General features: G+C 37.9%; 1 protein-coding gene across 5 annotated transcripts in view; it reads right to left on the reverse strand.

Annotated features, from left to right (window-relative positions):
* Positions 1 to 21442, reverse strand: part of LOC124172283 (zinc finger protein 37-like) — a 65907-nt gene that overhangs the window by 19612 nt on the left and 24853 nt on the right. For all 5 annotated transcript variants that reach the window (XM_046551704.1, XM_046551705.1, XM_046551703.1 and 2 more), the window contains one exon: positions 4871 to 5002. In XM_046551704.1, the coding sequence (XP_046407660.1) occupies positions 4871 to 5002 (132 nt within the window). The remainder of the gene's footprint in view (positions 1 to 4870; positions 5003 to 21442) is intronic.

A 21442-nucleotide genomic window follows, 5' to 3' on the forward strand; every position in this document is an offset into this window, starting at 1 on the left:
CCTATACCAGGGATTCCGACTTATGAAAAATGTTTGGGGGAACCAAATTGGGGATCTTGCCCCGAAAAATTTTATAAGTAGTGAGTTTTAAGTTTTTTAAGAGTCATGTGATCAACATTAGAGCCCTGATCACTCTAATCCCGATATCTGAACACTGGAGAAAATTGACAAGCCTGACACATTTTTCCCTCACGCCCATAACGAAATTTTGAGGGGGCTTGGGCCCCCTAGGGTGCCATGCAGTCGGCGCCACTGTACTTTACCCAAGCTGCCTCAAGTAAGATGTTGCAAAATTTTGTTTGTTTAAAATTTGGGTTTGTTTGTTGTTTAAATTTTTAAATGTTTAAAATTTGGGTTTCAAGCCTACCACTGGGCTATCATGGCAACATTCCTAAAGCATCTTGCACCAGCCCATGACAAAATCAGTGCAAATGGAGGCGGTGATCCTCGGAGCATTAGTTTCTGGAGATGTCAACCTCAAGATACCATCTTATTTGTTGAAAGAGTATGAGTGGAGAGCACTAAGCATAAGATTTCAGTGCCCATGAGCAGATTTACAGAAAATAAATATGTTAAATGCTGGGGATAAATTTGGTGTATTTCGGATTACACTTAAGTTAATCAACATCAATTTTGGCAATTAAAAATAACCACCAGAGGCAAATTGTAATGAAAGGACGTCCTGAGTAAATAATAAAGAGGTGGTACTCTTCCATAAGTTCATTGTGCCCTGGGCAGCATACATAAGAATAGCCTAGCAATTGAAACACATTGATTGATATCAAATTAAACGAAAAAAATGCCATAATTTATTATATTCACATAGTAGCAGAAGTACATAGTGCTCCATCAATTAACCCTTTTGTGCCAGACATAAGGTGGAGCCAACGGGAATTTTCAAACCCATAACACCCGATGTTGGGTATAGCTAGAGCGGATTTTTCAATGCAAATGAGCGGACTTCGGCTCTGGCCGACACGAGGGAAGTGACCGCTGAGGTAGCAATTGTTGGATGCATTCAAGCCCGGCCTCAAGACCGTATCACACTAGCGACTGCGACCGCGATTTCGGCTGCGGCTGCACCCCATCACACATTGCGGCCGACGCCACGATCGCGCATGCGCACGCATGAACGTTTCTGCTTGTGGCATGTTTGTTTACGAAAGCCCAAAGAATAGATAGAGAGCAGCAATTGTTGAAAATGTTCCTAATATATGTTAAAACGTACTTCATTTTCATTCACCTATGTACTCGGGTGCAATATCCAATATACTGGGCTTCCTTCTTCACTTTAAAAATCCGAAATTATCTCAGCGTTATCTCATAACCTTCTTGAACTTCCCTCGCTACGGTAACCAAAACAAACAAACACGTCTGCCGCAAGCGCGCGAGATTGAAATGGAGCTCTCTGATTGGCTGCGACTGCGACTCAGAAGAATAGCCGGTCGGCTATTCTTCGGAGTCGCAGTCGCAGCGTCGACTGCCTCGCTCTGATTGGTCGACGGGCCAGTCGCAGTTGCGGTCGCAGCCGCAGCGCCGGCCGCAGTCGCTAGTGTGATACGGCCTTTAGAACCAGCTTAGCCACTCCCCGGGCAATAAACCCCGACCCTCCCACTCATTTATCATCATCCTGACCACAGAAATCCGTAATGCATTGGTTACATTATCAATGGTTTTGCAATGAATTATTTTGTCGCCCAATACAATTTTTTTGGAACTTAGAAATAAATTCTTTGTTTTGTTCTGCATGTCAGCAATTAAAAATGAAATTTTAGTGTTAAAAATAGCGGACTTCCGGACTTATAGCCTTACGAATTTTTAATTACTAAATTTGTTTTTATTAACACTACAAATCCATTTAAAATTCCAAAATGTTTAAAAAAAATGTTAGAAATTCTTTTAGAAGAGTCAATTACTAAAAATCAAACACAGCAGACTCCCGATTACCCGACCACCGTGTGTCCGTTTTGCGGAATATCCGTGCATGAGTATCACTCTCACTCAATTTTCTTTGCCATCTTTATAAAAATAATAAAATCAGACGCAAAATCATCGGAATTACTGCATTATTGCTAGGATACATGGGACTTATTATTTCCATTAGAATCCCCTTCGTAAAATGGAAGCGATCGCTCACTAGCTGCATTCACTCCATGCTCCTGTTTTCCAAGCCTCGCAGTATGCCATTGCACTCCATGATCACAGGTACATGTCCTGCAGCAGTTGCAAGCCAGGCAAATTGTGCTAGATGCGACAACATGGCGTGGTGCCAGATTGTGTATTTTCCGATGTTGATCAGTGGTTTTGAAGCATTCATGCAAACCACTTTTCTGTATCCGTGATCACACAGCCGCGTATGGGTGGTTTTCGTAACCAGTTCTTATGTGGAGCCATAATAATACAACTAAAACTTTGTTATCGCCGTTAAAAAGATCGCGGACTGGCGAAGAAAAACTCTCAACTCCCGGACTCAATGAGTCTGGGAGGCACTCTAAATTAACAGAATAACTGCATTAATAATAATATAGTTTGTTTGACGTAAATTAAGAACATTACAAGACATTTAAGTGAAATTCTGGGTTTTCTGTGTTTTCTGATTATTCGTGCTGTCTTTCCCCATCATTACCCCGGAAAATCGGGAGTGTACTGCACAATGTTTTGTTGAAAAAGAAAACACTGGTGAGGCAATAAGTTGACAGTGGATTCGTGCCATGGTAAGGTTAGATGGTGTAGTCCAGTGGCTGGGGCGAGGGAAGTACGCCCCCATTATACTGTGTCCCAAATCTGGAGGACGAAAATACCAAGGTAACTCCAACCCAAAAAAGAACTCCGTACAGAGAGGTTTAAAATATTCTCATGCTACTCGTAGCACAGAAAATGTTTTCCAATTGTAAGCACCGGCAGGAAAAGGTTGAAAAAAAGATAGTTCTTTGATTTTTGTTGGGCACATATCAAAATAGGACATTTTTCAACCAAATCTGCAGATAAACTCTTCACACACAAAAACAGTAAAACTTCAATGGGAAAATTGAAGGCCCATTTTACTTTGTATGCACTATGTCTTACTGGTGGTACAGTTACATTCAGGAACTACACACAAGTTAAATGACCCATATCTCTGTAGAACCTCATTAGTTTGCCTAAAAGACTGAATAATATAAAACTAATTACCTCAAAAGGTACATGGGAGCATTTCCGTGCATCATAACTTATAAGTCAGACTAATTAGCTAAGTAACGGGAAGCCAAGTTACCATAGATGAATGAAACAAGAAATAACTGTTTCAGTAAACTGGGACTAGCCACGGTAATAACTTTTACGGAGTCACCCGCAATGCACAAATAGTGCGAAAAATTCACAGAGGAATAATCATTCGCCTTGACCGGGATTCGAACCCCGATCCCTCGATTTCCTGCCGAGTGCTTCAGTCAGTTAAGCTACCGAGGCGTCAATCTCCCCTGTGGAAATTTTTGGACTTTACCGGACAAGGTGGTATGGACTGCTGAGCATATTATGCGACTAGCAGTCCAGGTCGTGCGCATGGCGCCACAGCCGGAGAGCAAAGCCCGAACTTTGAACACGAGAGGTGTTCGCTCTGGACTTATTTCAGTGAACCGGGACTAGACACGGTAATAACTTTTACGGAGTCACCCGCAATTCACAAATTGTGCGAAAAGTCCACAAATTTCCACAGGGGAGATTGACGTCTCGGTAGCTCAACTGGCTAAAGCACTCGGCCGGAAATCGAGGGATCCGGGTTCGAATCCCGGTCAAGGCGAATGATTTTTCCTCTGTGGATTTTTTCGCACAAGAAATAACTGCTGAAGAGAAGTCAAGAGTGAAAGCGTTGAAAATAAGTGCCACTAAAGAATGTTGAAATTCAATTCGATCGAATGAGTAAGTAATGAGGACATGATAAGAAGAGTGGGAGAAAAGAGAGGTCTTCAAAGTTTGGGACATAGCTCCAATAGTCTTCAAAATTCTTAAGGAGAAGATGACTCAATCAGTGACTAAATGAGATAAGATAGCATGATAAAAAGTTTCCCCGAAGTACAGTTAGAGTGAAAGAAGGGCTAAGAATGGTCCTGAGGTTGTTTCATAGACCATGTTATTACAGTGCAACCTCGATATAACGACACCCCACGGTGCACTAATAAACACTCGCTATAGCGAATTGTTGCTTTACCGGGGGTGGAGCAAATAATAGCCAATATACCTCTTGCAAACAGATATACCGGAACAGGAGTGGTGCGGCGACAGATAAACATCTATCCGATAAACGTAAGCATAAATTCAGGAGAAAGGCGATGTTTTTTTGCATCACTAAATTTCCTTACTCAAATAACGACTAACTATTCAAACAATTTATAAGCGCCGCACTGAATAAAAATCATGCAAAGCATTGTTTCGTCAATCATCATATTTATCGAACGACAGTTTACCACATAAATTTGAGACTGAGCACTCCATTAACTTCATTTCTAACAGATCGCTAGCAATTACAGAGGTTAAGAAGTCTTGATGAAAGTCTTCCGGCGGTGAAACCCTCGCTATGGCGAGAGCCAACACCGAAAGGGTCTCGTAAAAACGAATTTTTTAACACGCTTATTATAGGGTCAATTGACGGTGCATCGGCTATCTCTCGTAATAGCGGGGGTGTCGCTATAGCCCTTACTTGCTTTAACGAGGTTCCACTGTAATTATTTAAAAGAGAAGAAGATTGTAATTATGAATAGATTGGCATGCAGTAGAGAGCGATGGAGAGCTCTGGGAATTCAGTTAGCAATCTTGATTGCTAACTGAATACGGTGACAAAGTTCACATGCCATTAAAGTTCAGTTTACAATAAATAATTCATATGGTACACTACCTGATTAGCAGAGGTTTGAGACATGAGTTCACTTGTGGCGCCATCAGTGCAATCAATGTGATCATATCCTTCTTCATCATTGCTGATCCGTTCTTCTTTAATTGAAGAGGACTGGCATGTTCCTGAGTCCCTCTAAAGGAAAGACAAACACTAAATTAAACAGATTTTCATTGATTGGAGCAAGAAGAAAAAGTGATCATAACCAAAACATGAATCGCAGAGCATCTGTAGAAAATAAATAATACCTGATGAACGATTCTGGCCTGTTTGTAGAAAGTAGAATAACTTAATCAACAAACAAGATTAATCCACTAAAGTAATTCTTGCTTCTCATTTAATCTAATGAAAGCCTTACTAAGTAGGAGGAATGACCTTAATGGGCAAACCTTGTGACTTTATGGGTCATAAAGTTGTGGACTCAACCCTACCACTAAAATTAATCAACAAATAATTTGACATAAAACTCTACAAGATCATTGAATTACATAAAAACTTGTGATTTTCCAATAAAAATCTTACTATACTAAATCTAAATTAAAAATCATAATTTCTAGTGATTCACACATTCAATGCAGGCCTGCCTTTCATTAAAGTCGTCAAAATGGGCCGTTAGAAAAATAAGAAAGAAAAATAGAGGGAGGTTTCCCTCAACGCTTCATAACTTAACGCTCCAGTTCCGTGAAAAGTTAAAAAAATGCGTTTGAATATAGTCCCCCCCCTTAACTTTTACCACTGGCATTTTTGGAAAAAAAGGGGTGACTATATTCAGACATGCAGTGAGTCCTCGTTCTACGTCACCCCGTTTAACGTCATTTCGCGATAACGTCACGAAAATTTTGAGACCATAATTCGTTTATCGCACCTTCGCTTCGCGATAACGTCAGGGCTTTTAAATTTCGCGCGAGAAAAAAACGCGAAGCGGCGGGCGTTGAAGGTTGTTCATTTTGTGGGCGGTAATACAGTCAGTCAACGAAGTGTAAAACGGTGTGTTTATTGTTTACTGCGATTACGGTTTTAGCAAATTTTCTGCAAAATGAATTCTTAGGTAGGTGCGCAAGATTTTACTTGACATAGTGGTTTTCGGAACCTAAAAATTGATTTCAAGGAATTTTTCCGTGTAGAACTCGGATTTTTTGTCGTCACTTTTTTCGGCGTGTTCACTATAATTTTGGTTCCTGTAACTGCGACGATGTTTCAGCGATGAGGATGCCCAGGCGACGCTCGCCCGGGCAACCACCATAGTGAAGCCGAAAAGCAAATGCGGGAAGATACAAAAATGGAGGATTTACGTCACTGCTGATATTGTCGTCGATGAAGACAGGAACTCGTATTTATGCCATAGTTTGGCATTCCCATCGTAAAAAATGCCCCAGATATGATACGCTAAAATTTTTTCACGTAGGAATTGTGAGGTATAGGACCCGATATTCACTTTTTACATTGTTTCTTATGGGATATTATGCTTCGATTAACGTCATTTCGTATATCGTCACATTTTTCAGGAACGGTAAGTGACGTTAAACGAGGACTCACTGTATACGGTAAATGCTATTCAACTCATTCATAAAGAAGAGCATGGTCCATTTTTATTGAAATACACATCGATATAAATTTATTTATGATGCTTATGTTTCAAAAAAATTGCGAATTTAGTAAAAATGACTGGATTTTTCAGTAGGGCTTTAAAATTACCTGCCATCACTCATTGTGTTAAACAGTAGTAGTATAGTAGTATTATAGTATATTTTATTATCCGAAGACCAGATTACACTGATATAGGAGTCGTCAGGTACATAAAAAATATAAACAGGTACATAAAAAATATAACACAGGTACATAAAAAATATAACACAGGTACATAAAAAAACAATAGACAAATAATTATACACTATTACCCTGAAGAAATTCATCTACGGAATAATATAATTTTTCTAGTAAAAAGCGTTTAGCTTGTATTTTAAATGAACCAGAAGTTTTACAATTTTTTAAACTGGATGGTAATTTATTGTACAGGCGTAACCCTATAGTTTTTGGGCCTAGAAAGGCTGATTTAGTCCTGACATAATTATAATAAATGGTATCATGACCTCTTGTGTAATAATCATGGACATCACAGTTTTTAGGGAACTCATAGAAATTAGTTTTGATAAACATGAGGACAGAAAGAATATACACACATGGGAGTGGGAGAATATTGAGTCTTTTAAAAATAGGTCGGCATGGGGCATTATAAGGAGCAAAGACCATAAGTCGTGCAATTTTCTTTTACAGCCTAAAAAGCTTAACTGAAGCATGTGATGATCCCCAGTAAATAATGCTAGTAATGATGCGGGAGTAAATTGGCCATAATAAAGTGTTAACAGAGCACGTCAGAACTAACAGAAAATCTAATGAAACGTATAAGAAAACAAGTGGAGCATAGAATTTTAAGTAGATAACAGATATGTTCTTCCCAAGATAGATTTGACGAGATTGTAAGTCCTAGGAATTTAACATCTTGAGCTTGGCGCATGAATTGACCATCATGGGCAAGATTAAGGTCAACACCATGTTTTCTCCTGAGATTAAAGTGCATGGCTAGGGATTTATCGACATTTATATCTAAGCAATTTAAAGAACACCAGTCGCTCAACTGCTGAAGAAGTATTTCACTTTTCTCAATTGTGCACTGTAGTGATGTGGATGAAACTAGAATGTTAGTATCATCAGCATAAAGGACAATCTTTGAACAGTCTGTTTGTAGATTATGAGGGAGATCATTAATATATATCAGGAATAAATAATATATCAGTACTCAGTATCAAGGTTCTTAGACTGTAAGGTTGCCTCATTCGTAACTGCGCATGCGCCAGCAGAAGTCCCGTTACGTCACTGTAGACCCTGTATCCCAGCTGATCCTAGCCATTACATTTTTTGCACGCCAGAAATTGAGAGAGAATAAGTTCCTGAGACCTTGCCCCACCTTGTGTTTAACGCGAATCTGAACACATTTCATGCAATTTCACTGGAAATCGTCTTTGTAATCCACTACTCACAAGACGAATTTTTTGTTGGTGAAGAGCGCCTTTAATCGTTGGATATGCCAGGCTCCCGTTGTACTGTGGCAACGTCCTCCAACAGCTTGACGAAAACGAAGAAAGCTGGACGGAATGTCTCATATCACAGGTGGATGCTTAAATTTAAAAATCTTTTTATTGTGTATATTACCTAATTGAATCATTGACCGTGTCTCGCCCCCCACACATGTGAAAAAAGTGGTGAAAGTGAATCAGTCAGAAAAACTAAGTGGATATGCTAAAGATTTCGTAATCAAGAACTTAGATGCCCATATAGCATTGGAAAATCAGGAATTCTTCCCTTTTAACCTTTTCCCTACTGTACACGTATATATACGTGTGGACGTTTCCTGACCTGGGAGACGACGGGCGTATATATACGTGTGAGATTTTCCCGGCCAGGAGATCGAATGCCATATATATACTTTTCTAGCTCCCTCCCCTTTTAGGACGGTCGTGGGTTTACGAAGTCTTTGTCTCGGGACCCAACGCTTCGGGGTTTAGGATTAACCCTCGGAATCCGGGAGCAGGTACCCGGACCCTTCGTCTTTTAGAACCCCTCTCAGCGGTACGGGACAGCGGTCATTCAATTGTTTATACAGTCAATTTTCGAAATAAATATTTGTTCATTTCTCAAGAAATATACACTAAGAATTGAATTATTTGTCTTTTGAGCAGCGTTTACAATTTTTAAACGAAATTCTACGACAAATATTAACTTATATCTCGAGTTATGTATAAACATCAACATGGAAATTGCTGCTGCATTAAATGTGTTTATAATGACCTTAGAACATCGTTTAAAATTTGACAATGCTCAGATAGAAATGAGGAATTCAAATCAAAGTCTGTAATTTACGTGCAACCAACAATTATCCATTTGCTAAATACATATAAGCAATACATAAGTTGACCGCGAACCAATGCCGCAGGTATGGTTGTAAACCCGGAAAGGAGGGAGCGCAACTAATTTCCGAGTCCGAGATAATGCGAAGTCCCTGCGTGGAGGGGTCGAAAAAGGTTCAGCGAGACCCTTCTTAACAAATGCCCTCCAAAAATGCTCCGTACCACGAGAAATAAGAGTCTCTTGGGGCTCAGTACAGCAGTCATGCTAAGACGAAAACTCCGCCGTCTCGAAAGGGTTAAGGCAAATTGAACTTTTAATATTTTGCACACTCATTCATGCAGGGACTATTTTGCAAATTCATCATTTACCTCGTATGCTATGAGTAACATCGTGTGCCAATGGTAAGATATCAGGTAAACAAATTTCTAGTACTTAGTCTGTAAATTTGAGTCCTTTTGTATGCCTTTGAGAGCTTTTGAGAAATTTTCGAGGTCACGGTTGCGCAAAAGTGTTTATTAATTTGGGGACAGAAAATTTTTAGCGTGTATAAAAATATTTATCAGGAATCAAGTGTTAAATCGTAGTTCACATAAAAGAAACTTACGCTAATTTTAATCATAATATTTTCTGTCGAACTAGTAAAGTGGTTAAGAATAGCTATTTTTTTTATATCACGAGATGTGGGTCAAATGTAAATATTATTTATTTTTTCAAACTTTGCCTACGTTTCGGACATTGTATTTGTCCATCCTCAGGGCTATAAAAATGATAATGTATGATACAAAATTAGTTAAATACAGGCAATTTTACAGTTGTTATACATTAAAATACATGGAAATACATATTCAAAATTTACCTTTAAGTCTGATGTTGTTTTTATTTATTTACAATTTGGTTGCTTGGATTTCTTTCTTTGTTGGTTATGTCATTTATTAAATTATGATAAATTTTGCTAAGGTAAGTAAGTAATGTCTGTTCTTTTATTGCAGCTTTTTTTATTTCTGGATATGTTTGTTATGATATTTTCGAAGAGGCCAAAATTTTAGATACAGAACCAGTTTTATCAAAAAGATTATTCAAAGAAATGTACCACATATCCAGAAATAAAAAAAGCTGCAATAAAAGAACAGACATTACTTACCTTAGCAAAATTTATCATAATTTAATAAATGACATAACCAACAAAGAAAGAAATCCAAGCAACCAAATTGTAAATAAATAAAAACAACATCAGACTTAAAGGTAAATCTTGAATATGTATTTTAATGTATAACAACTGTAAAATTGCCTGTATTTAACTAATTTTGTATCATACATTATCATTTTTATAGCCCTGAGGATGGACAAATATAATGTCTGAAACGTAGGCAAAGTTTGAAAAAATAAATAATATTTACATTTGACCCACATCTCTTTGACCCACATGATATAAAAAAAAATATATATACATAATAAGGGGTCGTGAAGCATATAAGTTTGCGTTAAGAATAGCCTTTATAAACTTATAAATGTTGACTTGAGTCAAACCAAATAATATTTTTATGTACTCTTTCGCATTTATATTTATCTGCAAACTGTAATGAAGTAGCCTAAACCCTCTAATTAGGACTAATTCGACAAATTATCAATGTTCTGTGCTGTGTCTCCAACTTGGACAAAGCAATTATTAAATGTTACACCAAGCAGAGGGTCTTTACAAGAATAAAATGTTTGAACAAAAAATGCAACAAGGAAGAGTAACTTTGGTAGTGCCACTAAAAAGATTTAAAAAATTGTTCAGTAAATCCTTTGACATAAATTCTTGAGTCTTATTATTTATACCCTCTTCAAAATGAACCTTGACGGTGGAGCTAAATTTCTACAACAGACTTATGATCGACCAAATAGCTGATATGCATTAGTCTAAGTTTTTGTTTTAGCAATTGTCACTGAAAATTATCGAACTTGTTTCCTACAGTGCTTTTTGGTGCCATGAAACATTTTTCTTTTTGGTTTTTTGACCAAAGGCTACAGTGGAAACTTTCTGTGGGATTTAAGATAGAGAAGAGTCCTCTGATTGGAAGGCTGTTCTTCACTCAAGCGGGCAACTATGGTGCTGTTTTGATAACGGCAATTGTTGGTGGTTCATTTTCCATTTCTAGAAATTAGTTTACCGGGGAATTCTTATTTCTCTCAGCATAATATTGACGTTAGTTCTGTTTCATCTGTATGATTTTTTGCTTAACGCATGATCACTTTGAATTGCTATTACGAATGATTTCAAAATGGTAATAATGGAAAATTTACAACTCATTTCACTCCGTATGCTTATTTTTTTCTTCCCATTGAAGTAAAGGATTTCAATGTGCATAATTTTCTTTATCTTATATATTTTCAAAGCCTGGCGAGGAATGAAAACGAGCATAATTTCTATTTAAAGAGTGGCGGAACTGTAATTTTTTTGAAGCAACTTATTCGTTTTTTGCGTATTTTCCTCCCAGCTATATTAATCTAAGTTTAAATTATATTGCGGAAGTAGCAAGGAAAACAGTGTTTTTGAGAGTTACAGGAAGGAAGTGTGGACACGGAATTAACTCGCACACCTTCCCATTTCATCTTTTCATCAGGTAATTATAGCGTCTGAATACACGAATTTATCTTTTTTTAAATCTTAACATCATTATTTTCATAAATCGGCATTCAATTTAAAATTCCACTTATAGTGTTCGATCAGGGGTACCGACTTACAAAAAAAATTGGGGGGCCCAAACCGGGGACCTTGCCCTGGTATATTTTATAAGTAGTGAATTTAAAGTCTTTTTTAAAGTATTTTAGAAGAGTCATATGATCAACATTAGAACCCTGATCACTCGAATCTCAATTCCTGGACACTCCGGGGAAAATCGACAAGCCTGACACATTTTTCCTCACATCTGTAACAAATTTTTGGGGGGGCTCGGGCCCCCTCAGGCCCCATGGAGTTGGTGCCACTGTGTTCGATAGAGGGTAACTTCAAGAACTCGCTCTGGTAAGCAGTTATGCCCATGGAAAGGCTAGAATTTGAAATGGCGCTGGAAGTTGGGTCTACAGTGAAGTCAAGCCAATGGGAGCCCGAGTCGCGAATGAGGCAACCTTTACTCTAAGAACCTTGACTCAGTATAACTCTCAATTCCTTACCCCCCTTCTGCTCCGTACTGAACGGAAGTGAAAACCATTTGTATGGGCACAAAATTTATGACTGCTTAGTGCCGTGATGTCAGAGCTCACTTGATCACTGAGCGAAGTTGAGCTGCCAGGCCTGACTTTCATTAAAGACGTCAAAATTGGCCGTTAAAATAACAAAGAAAAATAGAGGGAGGTTTCCATGCCATAACTTAGATTCAAACACTGCTTTTACCAAATGGTGCATACGGTTCGAAAGAGGGGTCCTTGCTGAAGGTCATACATACGATCGAAGAACTCGGGAGTGGATATTAATTATGTACGGAGGCGGAGAAAGAACTCCTGGCCTGACTGGTAGAGCCTGTCAATTAACATGCTCCAAACTGAATGTATAAAGAAATAAAGTATTTCTCAATAAACTATTATGTCCTCTCTGTGGAAGGCAGAGAGGACATAATAGTTATAGTAGACATAATCTTAATCGACCAACAGCAAATGGCAATTGAAGTTAATATGCCATCTCATTTAGACTTATTCAAGCTTTGAGTACGAGGAACAACATTTCCAGGCATATCTTGATACATAATGGCTGATAAAATGGTGGAAAAAACCCTATCATTTTAATTAATTACCACATAATTTGACAATTCACCCCATAAATGCATTGTTTCCTAAACACCTTGCGATTTCCTCATAAAAAATGGATTCAAAAGTATGAATGGCATCAGCAGAGAAACTGAGCTTAACAAAGTCAAAATCAATTGACAATAACCGACGGTTTTGTCTATACATAAATGGCTATTTTGTAACTGACACCTGGTAAACAGACGGTTTGTAAACACGACATCTCGTAACTGTGACAATTGCTAACCAGAAAATTTATAACTCACTATTTCAACTACTTGGTATAAAGACGTTCTGTAACCAGAAGTGATGAAATCAACTCATGGATGGCATGAAAAATATTAATACTCAAAGTACCCTGAGTGTTTTCCATCATCCTTGCACATTTTTGATAGTGTTTTAAGCTTATTCTAGTCTGAAATGTTTGCTTACGATGCCTTTGATCCACTGATGCCTAAGGAGCAATTAATTTTGCTTGATATTTGGACAATACTAATTTACTATCAAAATATTTTAACAAGTTAATATTTTAAAAATAAAAATTTAAACAGCTCTTTCAGAAAGGGCTTTGATTCCCTAGAGCCGAATTTGATATTATTCTGTTTGATTGTTAGTTTATGATCCACTGAAACCCAATTTGCGTTCACTTTTACTTAATCCTTGACATTTGCAGGTACACAAATAAAGTATTTGATCAATTAAATGTTAAAAATTAAAATATACAATAAAAGCCTTCCTGAATGGCTTCAAGACACTTGAGTCAAGTTCCATGTTATAATAGATAGAGTAAAACCCCTATGTACAGAACCTCTTTACATCATAAACCTCCATACTTCGTACCATCCCAATGGTCCTGTCAGATTTACATGTAAATTTATAGGCAAACCTCTCATTGCACGTACCTCTTTATCTTGTAAAACCTCCATATATCTTAGCAAGGAGACACCCCCAAGACAGCCTAACTACCTCCGCAAATCGTACCAAGAGAATAAATAGAAACCATTTATGTGGCCGGCTGCAATTACGTACATGGAATAACATTTTCAGCTATAAATGTTTCATGCATATTTATTGGTTATACCTTTAATATGCTGTACTTTTCATGTTCCCCATTACTTGTGGCAATGTTGCTATTTCTATGCTATCAGCTATGGAAATATTTCCACTAACTTAGCTCCCATCAATGGAGACAGAAATACTCAACCGCATTGCTACTTCCGCATCTAAAATGAGATATATTTCACGAATTTACCATGACTCAAATAGGGTGGTTTCCTATTATTTTTTTATTGCCTAAATCGAAATATTATTACTCCTGGGGTACGTATTTCGCGCTTTTAGATTTTTAAATGACGATATCTATTTTTTGCGATTAAATGAAAAGTGAAAAATTTCAAGCGCGCGAAAACACGATGCGTAAGTAGGAATGATGGGAAAAAGTCTGTGCGACGCATTTCTGGTTCCCCCTCCCGCCTTGTGAGGTGACCTTGATCGAGGCTCTGAGCGCTGATAGGACGCAGGATGCTAGCGGGTAGCTGAGTACCTTGCTGGCTGGTAGCGCTTGGCTTAAAAAAGGTTTATTAATACCTTATCAAACGAAGAAAACTTTCCGACCTAAGCCAGTTTTAATAAGTGATTATTAAGACATGTTTCCCTGAGCTCTGTGCCTCATGCATGCATTGGTAACTTCAGACGATGTATAACTCCTATCCTCTCGTGTAGAAACTGTGACGTCACGTGGAGTGGAATCGCATGGGCGCCAATCTGGCCTTTTTCAAATGAGGATAAAATTTGACCCTTGCCATTCGTCTAAAATAGTATTTCAAAAACAAAATAATTTGTGTATTATGAATACACTAATAGTGGGTAACGAATCGCAATCAATGCCTTTCGTTTTCTTTGATGAAGGAAACTACCCTATTAAAACAAATCCAGTTTTGCAATTATTTTATTGCCATATTTCCTTGTGTATCACAATCTTACTACTGCCTTAGTAATTTTTTCAATGCTCGCGTTAAAAATGGGGGTCCACAATTTAATGCGCTTGGCGACAGTTATATGCCTGGCCTGCGTATTCATGCCACAAAATCTGACTCATCCATTGGGAGCCCTGAAAAATCAATTTGTATTGTCATGGTTCATAAATTGATGTATCACCACTTCACCCAGGCTATCATCCGGCAACTGTCCTGGAGGGTGTTTTGTGCAGCAGAATATTTTCCACATGCATCTCATCGAGCCATTCTCGAATTTTGCATGGGCATCAGTGCAACAAGGCCGTGATGCTTTTCGGAATGTTGGCATCATGCACTAATGGGTGATTCAGAATGCATCCTGGAAGTGAGCACTGAGTTTTTATGCTTTCATTAAAATGCTTTCGCTAGAATGACGACTGCTCAGTGCCACAACATCAGAGCGCTCATTAGCTCAGTGAGCCAAGTTGAGTGGTCAGTGTGGCACAACTCACCCATTCTGTACAATACAACGTACTCATAATTTTGAGAGATTTGGTTATTTAAATAAAAGATCGTAGCACTTTCCCACAATTTTTTTTTACTGCATGCAACGTGTTCCGGCTCACTGAGCCATCATCTGGTACGAGACACTGCAAAACATTTGAAAATCACCTTTATACCCTTGAGAAAGGGGGCTTGGGAGGATTTGACATCTTTGAAGAAGGGGGTGGGAACAGGGGTATAGAGTGGAGACAGTGGCAAAAGATACAAGTACGGGATGTGGGGAACCCATGTTGGAAGCAGGACTCAGTCATAACTGGAAAATAACGACTCGTGGGAAGAACCACAGAAAATGGGGGGGAAATAAAGGAGGCTGCGTGTCATTAGAGATGGAGAGGAGTAAAGCGATAAACGAAAAGAGGTGGTATTTGTCATTTTCAACCAGAAATTCTACACTTCGAAAGTAAGAGCACAAGACTTGATGTTTCAGAGGAATTCAAAATTGTACATAGTGATATGAATATGCTCATGAATGAAAAAGTGTTTGTCACCCACTCTCCTCTCCTTAAGATCCCCTTCCCGAAAACAAATGGTCATTGAAAAACAAAAAAATGTAATTGAAAACAAATGGTAAACGAAATTTTGCAATGAACGACACAGCTCTACTCTGCATGTTAACATTTGACAGTGTTCCCACTAACTATATTACAAAATTCATGGCTTTTTCCAGGTTTTCACGGTATAAATATCGTCAAATTCACGGTCTGTTAATAAGCCATTTTAGGCAGAAATATTGATGACATAACAATCACTGACCTCACGTTAAATAAAAATTTATCAATTACGACAGACACTGTGAATGCAAACGTACTCTTTTGATTCGCGCACTCTCTCGCGATCCGTTGGAACTACCAGCACTCTTCGGCCCACTGGCTGAGGTTTTCCTGTGCCTCTACCGGCCACAGAGCACATTAAAACCGGTTATTTTTGATGCAATAGAAGAACCTAGTAGCCGGTTAAAACCTAAGCGACGAGTACTCGTTGGCATAACCGATGGCAGGCGGGAGAGAAATAACTGGATGAGGGAGTACTCGTTGGGGAAACCTATCGCTGTGGAAAGGTTTTTTCAAAGGGTCTCGAGTTGGCAGGCGGGAGAGAAATAACTGGATGAGGGAGTACTCGTTGGGGAAACCTATCGCCGTGGAAAGGTTTTTTCAATGGGTCTCGAGTTGAAACGGAACGAGTACTCGGTTATTTTTCGGTTATGTGAGTTATATCTAAACAACCAGCAGAAATAACCGGACACCAGAATACTTGTGAGGAAACCATGCTGCTCATCACTGCGGTATTGGTTTTCTCAATGCATATCAACTAGTAAAAACTGTAACGAGTACTTGGTTATTCTCCGGTTATTGAAAAATAACCTGAGGAAAATAACCAAGGCGTTGGAATAGCTATTACGGATTACAAGTACTCGTTCCATTTCAACTCGAGACCCATTGAAAAAACCTTTCCACAGCGATAGGTTTCCCCAACGAGTACTCCCTCGTCCGATTATTTCTCTCCCGCCTGCCATCGGTTATGCCAACGAGTACTCGTCGCTTAGGTTTTAACAGGCCACTAGGTTTTTCTATTGCATCAAAAATAATCGGTTTTAATGTGCTCTGTGACCGGTAGAGGCGCAGGAAAACCTCAGCCAGTGGGCCGAAGAGTGCTGGTAGTTCCAACGGATCGCGAGAGAGTGCGCGAATCAAAAGAGTCAGATTATTTTTCTCAGGTTTTGTTTCGGTTATGGCAAAAATAATTTAATTCTCAGGTAAATGGCATCGAAAAACAACCGGTTTTTAATTGGCTTATCTAATAAAAAACAAGCAAGGCTCTACCATAAACTACACCACGAAGAAGGAAGACAAAGTTCAAAAATGCGGTAGCTTTTTTTAAGAATAGAAGATATGCAACACGCAATGCTTTAGGTTATATAACCTGAATATAACCGGTTTTCTTCATCCGGTTATTGTACTCAGGTACTCTACTCACTCAAAATAACCGGTTAACCTAAAACTGGTTTTTTTCTCATAACCGCCCATCCCTATGTGTTAATTCCATCATCAGTCATGTGAAATATTTATCCTGAATATTTGACAGGCTTAAAGAGTGTATGCATACTGGAAGATGCATCACAATCTTGACAAATAGCGTTACTTTCTCATCCTCCTCATCCACGGCGATTTCCACAGTATAAGCTTATTGTTCTCACTTAACCCTAGAAGGGCACACTGGGGTCCAGTGGACCCCAGGAGTTTTTTTCTTTGCTGTAACTTTTGCAATGGACAAAATATTGAAATCTCATACCAATGTAAATTTTCTTTTATATCTTAGTAAAAGTTTTTAGTGTGTGGTGATTTTTTCAACGCGCTTATTGCTTTATAATTTAATATTGAAAATGGTCTGGGGTCCATTGGACCCCAGTGTGCACTTCATGAAATTTTTTTGAAATTGCGAAAAAAAATTAACACATTTGTTTATTGCCTATTTTGCTGCAAATGCATTTGTTATAATCATATTTATACCTTTAAAGTAATTAAAAAGCCATTTATCATTTTTTATCACTTTGGGATATTTGAGGACATCAACTTTTTTGTGAAATATCTTGGTTTCCTCTTTTGCAAATAATTTAGGAATTTCGGAGAGAAAGATGTACGAACAAACTTCAATGGAATGGATTGTAGAGCAATAGTTTTGAGCATATATTACTAATAATAGTAAACTATTCATCAAACATTGAAGTTTGAAATCATCATGAGATCGAAAGAGAGAGCGAAATTTGGTTTCGGATCTGCCTGGACCAAAAGGAGCAGCGTGCGACGTCAAAACTTCCCGGCAAGCTTGGGAATTACTGTTGGATAGCGCAATAGCGCTTTAGGAAATGAAATAATGCTGCACACAAATGAGGAAATACAACGGCAGCGTCAAAATGTCACAATTCCTCAATCGTACCACGGTGATGTAGATGTTGAGAAGATTGAGGCTTTTTTTGGACTTCTATATTTTTCTGGGGTGCAGAAGACGTGCAACACAAATTTGTATGAACTGTGGTCAACTGAGTTCGGATCTACGTTGTATCAATGCACCATGTCTCTTCACCGATTCCTGTTTTTGCTGTCAACCTTGCGTTTTGATGATAAAAACACGAGAATGCAACGCAGAACGATCGATAAATTTGCGCCAATTCGTGAAATTTGGGAAGGGGTTTTAGATAATTGCAAGAAATATTACACTCCTCAAGAGTATTGTACTGTAGATGAACAACCTCTCGGTTTTCGAGGCCGTTGCCCCTTTCGGACAGGAAAGCCAGATAAGTATGGCATAAAAATTGTAATGATGAATGATGCAAAAACCTTTTACATGGTAAATGCCTGTCCTTACATAGGAAAAGTAGTTACCAATCCAGATGAAACTGTTCCGACATATTATGTACGGATATTGTCAACACCAATTCATGGCACGAATAGAAATTTTACGTGCGACAATTGGTTCACTTCTGTTGAGCTTGTAAAGAAGATGGTAAAAGATTATTCAATAACGATGGTGGGCACCATTTGTAAAAAAAGCGTCAAATTCCAGTGGATTTTACAAGAAGTGCTGTTGTTCAATCTTCACGATTTGCCTTTGACCCTGACATGACCCTGGTGTCTTTCACTCCGAAAAGAAATAAAATAGTGCTTTTGTTGTTATCTTTTCATTTTGATGGAGCTATAAATGAAGACAATGGAAAGTCCGAGATTATTTGCATGTATAATGCCACTAAAGAAGGAACAGACACATTTGATCCACTGTGTCATGAATATACAACAGCGAGAAAAACCCTTCGATGGCCAATGCGGATTTTCTATGGCATGCTAGACCAAGCTGGTATAAACGCAATGGTTATTTACTCTCATATTGATAGTAATGAAAAAATAAATCGGAGAACAGTTTTGAAAAACTTGGATTGTCATTCACCAAACCTCATTTGCATCAACTGATTTTGAAAAAAAAACCTGTGTTCTTCAATCAGGGATACCATTGCGGAAATTTTAAAAATTGAAACATCAGCAATTGATAAACCTGAAATCCTTCAAAGCAAAATACGATGCAGCTTATGCCCAAGGAATAGAGACAGAAAAACAAGAATTATATGCTCATCGTGCCGCGCTCTGATGTGTGATGAACACCGAAGTTATCTGTGAACTATCTGTACTGGAGTGAGAAATTAACAACAAAGCATTTTTTTCTAAAAATTTATATTTTACCTGTAAAATAAATAATAGTAATGTACATTGTGGAGCAATAGGAAGTCCTAATGAAATTTGAGAAAAAAATTTTTAAAAAATACACTGGAAAATTTTGTTGTTTTCAATTGTTAAAATTAATACGTTTTATGGAAAGAAAAAATATGAAACATTTTTTTGCATGAACTACACAATGTAATTCTTAAGCTGTTAAAACTATTTGTCTGTGCATCTAAAACATACGTAAGAGTAAATAAAAGTAGGATTGGTGACTTTCTTAAATAATTTTTATGTCTTCAGAATGAAAAATATTGTTTTACTTTCATTTTAATATGTTTAAATAACTTATATTTACATCTTTGTGTTAAAAACACTTCTATTATTGATATTTACTATATTAATAGTCAAAAAATATCAAGGGGTTGAAATTAAAAAAATTAAAAGTTATGGGGTCCGCTGGACCCCAGTGTGCACTTTATGATTGAAAAAAGAAGTGTGCACTTCTAGGGTTAATGTTCTGGTGTCACCTTAGCCTCAACAGTGCAAATGCTCAAATTTATTAACACTTGAACCTAACAAACTGCCGAAACACCGTATGTCTCTCTTCCAGACCAGGAATGCTAATTTAATCGGCGTAAAATATGATCCATGGTATTTCTCCAAAACGTCAACTTTACATATTCCAATATTGCGCCAAGTACACATTAAAAGCAATGAGCAAATGACAGTAGTTAAAATGAGATACAAACCAAGCTTTAGATTACAAGCGAATGAGAATGTTGATTTAATTCATGTTACATTTCAATTTCGCGGCTTCTCAACTCCGTGCCGAGAAATATTCATTAATGGAGAAGAAATGAGCGGCCATGAATTAATCTACATTCAGAATGTTCCCAGAGTGCGTCTTTATGGAGTCAGAGTCAACCATTGCGCAATACAAGCACCGTCAAATTTTTAAACTATTCACATCTGTTTTTCACACACCCTTCAAGTTATGAATCAGTATCGTCGTAGATGTTTGTTATCGTCGTTACCGTTTTGTTATTGCCATGGAGCGAGTCTGCTCACTCGCATTCTGACGTAACAGGGCGTTTTTGTGGCGCGAAAGAATTTTGTAATTTTTGGGAACTTTGAAGCTCTGAAGCAACAAGAATATTGAGAATTATGAAGTCATACTTTGCAGACGTAAATAACTTTAACTTATTTATCTACAATTGTAAAAAAATTACCTTACCAATTTTATGAGAGCACCCCATTGTTTATCCAGTCAGTTTTCCAAATAAATATTTGTTCATTTTTCATAATAAATAAACTAAGAATTGAATTCTTTGTCTTTTGAGCAGCGTTTACAATTTTTAAACGAATTTCTACGATAAATATTAACTTATATCTCGAGTTATGTATAAACATCAACATGGAAATTGCTGCTGCATTAAATGTGTTTATAATGACCAGAACTTCGTTTAAAATTTGACAATGCTCTGAAAAAATGAGGAATTCAATTCAAAGTCTGCAATTTACGTGCAAGCAACAATTATCCATTTGCTAAATACATAAAAGCTATCCATAAGTTGACCGCGAACCAATGCCGCAGGTATGGTCGTAAACCCAGAAAGGAGGGAGCACAACTAATTTCCGAGTCCGAGATAATGCGGAGTCCCAGCGTGGAGGGGTCGAAAAAGGTTCAGCGAGACCCTTCTTGATGAATGTCCTCCAAAAATGCTCCGTACCACGAGAAAGAAGAGTCTCTTGGGGCTCAGTACAGCAGTCATGCTAAGACGAAAACTCTGTCCGTCTCGAAAGCGTTAAAAGTTGGCAATACCGTATTTCTCCGAATATAGTCCCCCCCCTAATTTTTAGGCTTCAGTTTCGGGAAAAGTTAAAAAAATGCGTTTGAATATAGTCCCCCCCCTTTACATTTACCATTACCGTTTTTTTATTACCGTTTAGGCATTTTAGGAAAAAAAGGGGTGACTATATTCAGACATATACGGTAAATGCTATTCAACTCATTCATAAAGAAGAGCATGGTCCATTTTTCCAGCCTTTATATCAGCTCACCAACCTGTCTGTTTGTTTGTCTGTTTGTCTGGTACAAATCTTGTAACTCAAATTTGACTCATTTCCTGTGAAGCAAAAACGCTGAAATTTTGCACACTTCTTCATTTCCGATGACA

The sequence above is a fragment of the Ischnura elegans genome (assembly GCF_921293095.1).
Source record: "Ischnura elegans chromosome 13 unlocalized genomic scaffold, ioIscEleg1.1 SUPER_13_unloc_1, whole genome shotgun sequence".
Taxonomy (NCBI): Eukaryota; Metazoa; Arthropoda; class Insecta; order Odonata; family Coenagrionidae; genus Ischnura; species Ischnura elegans.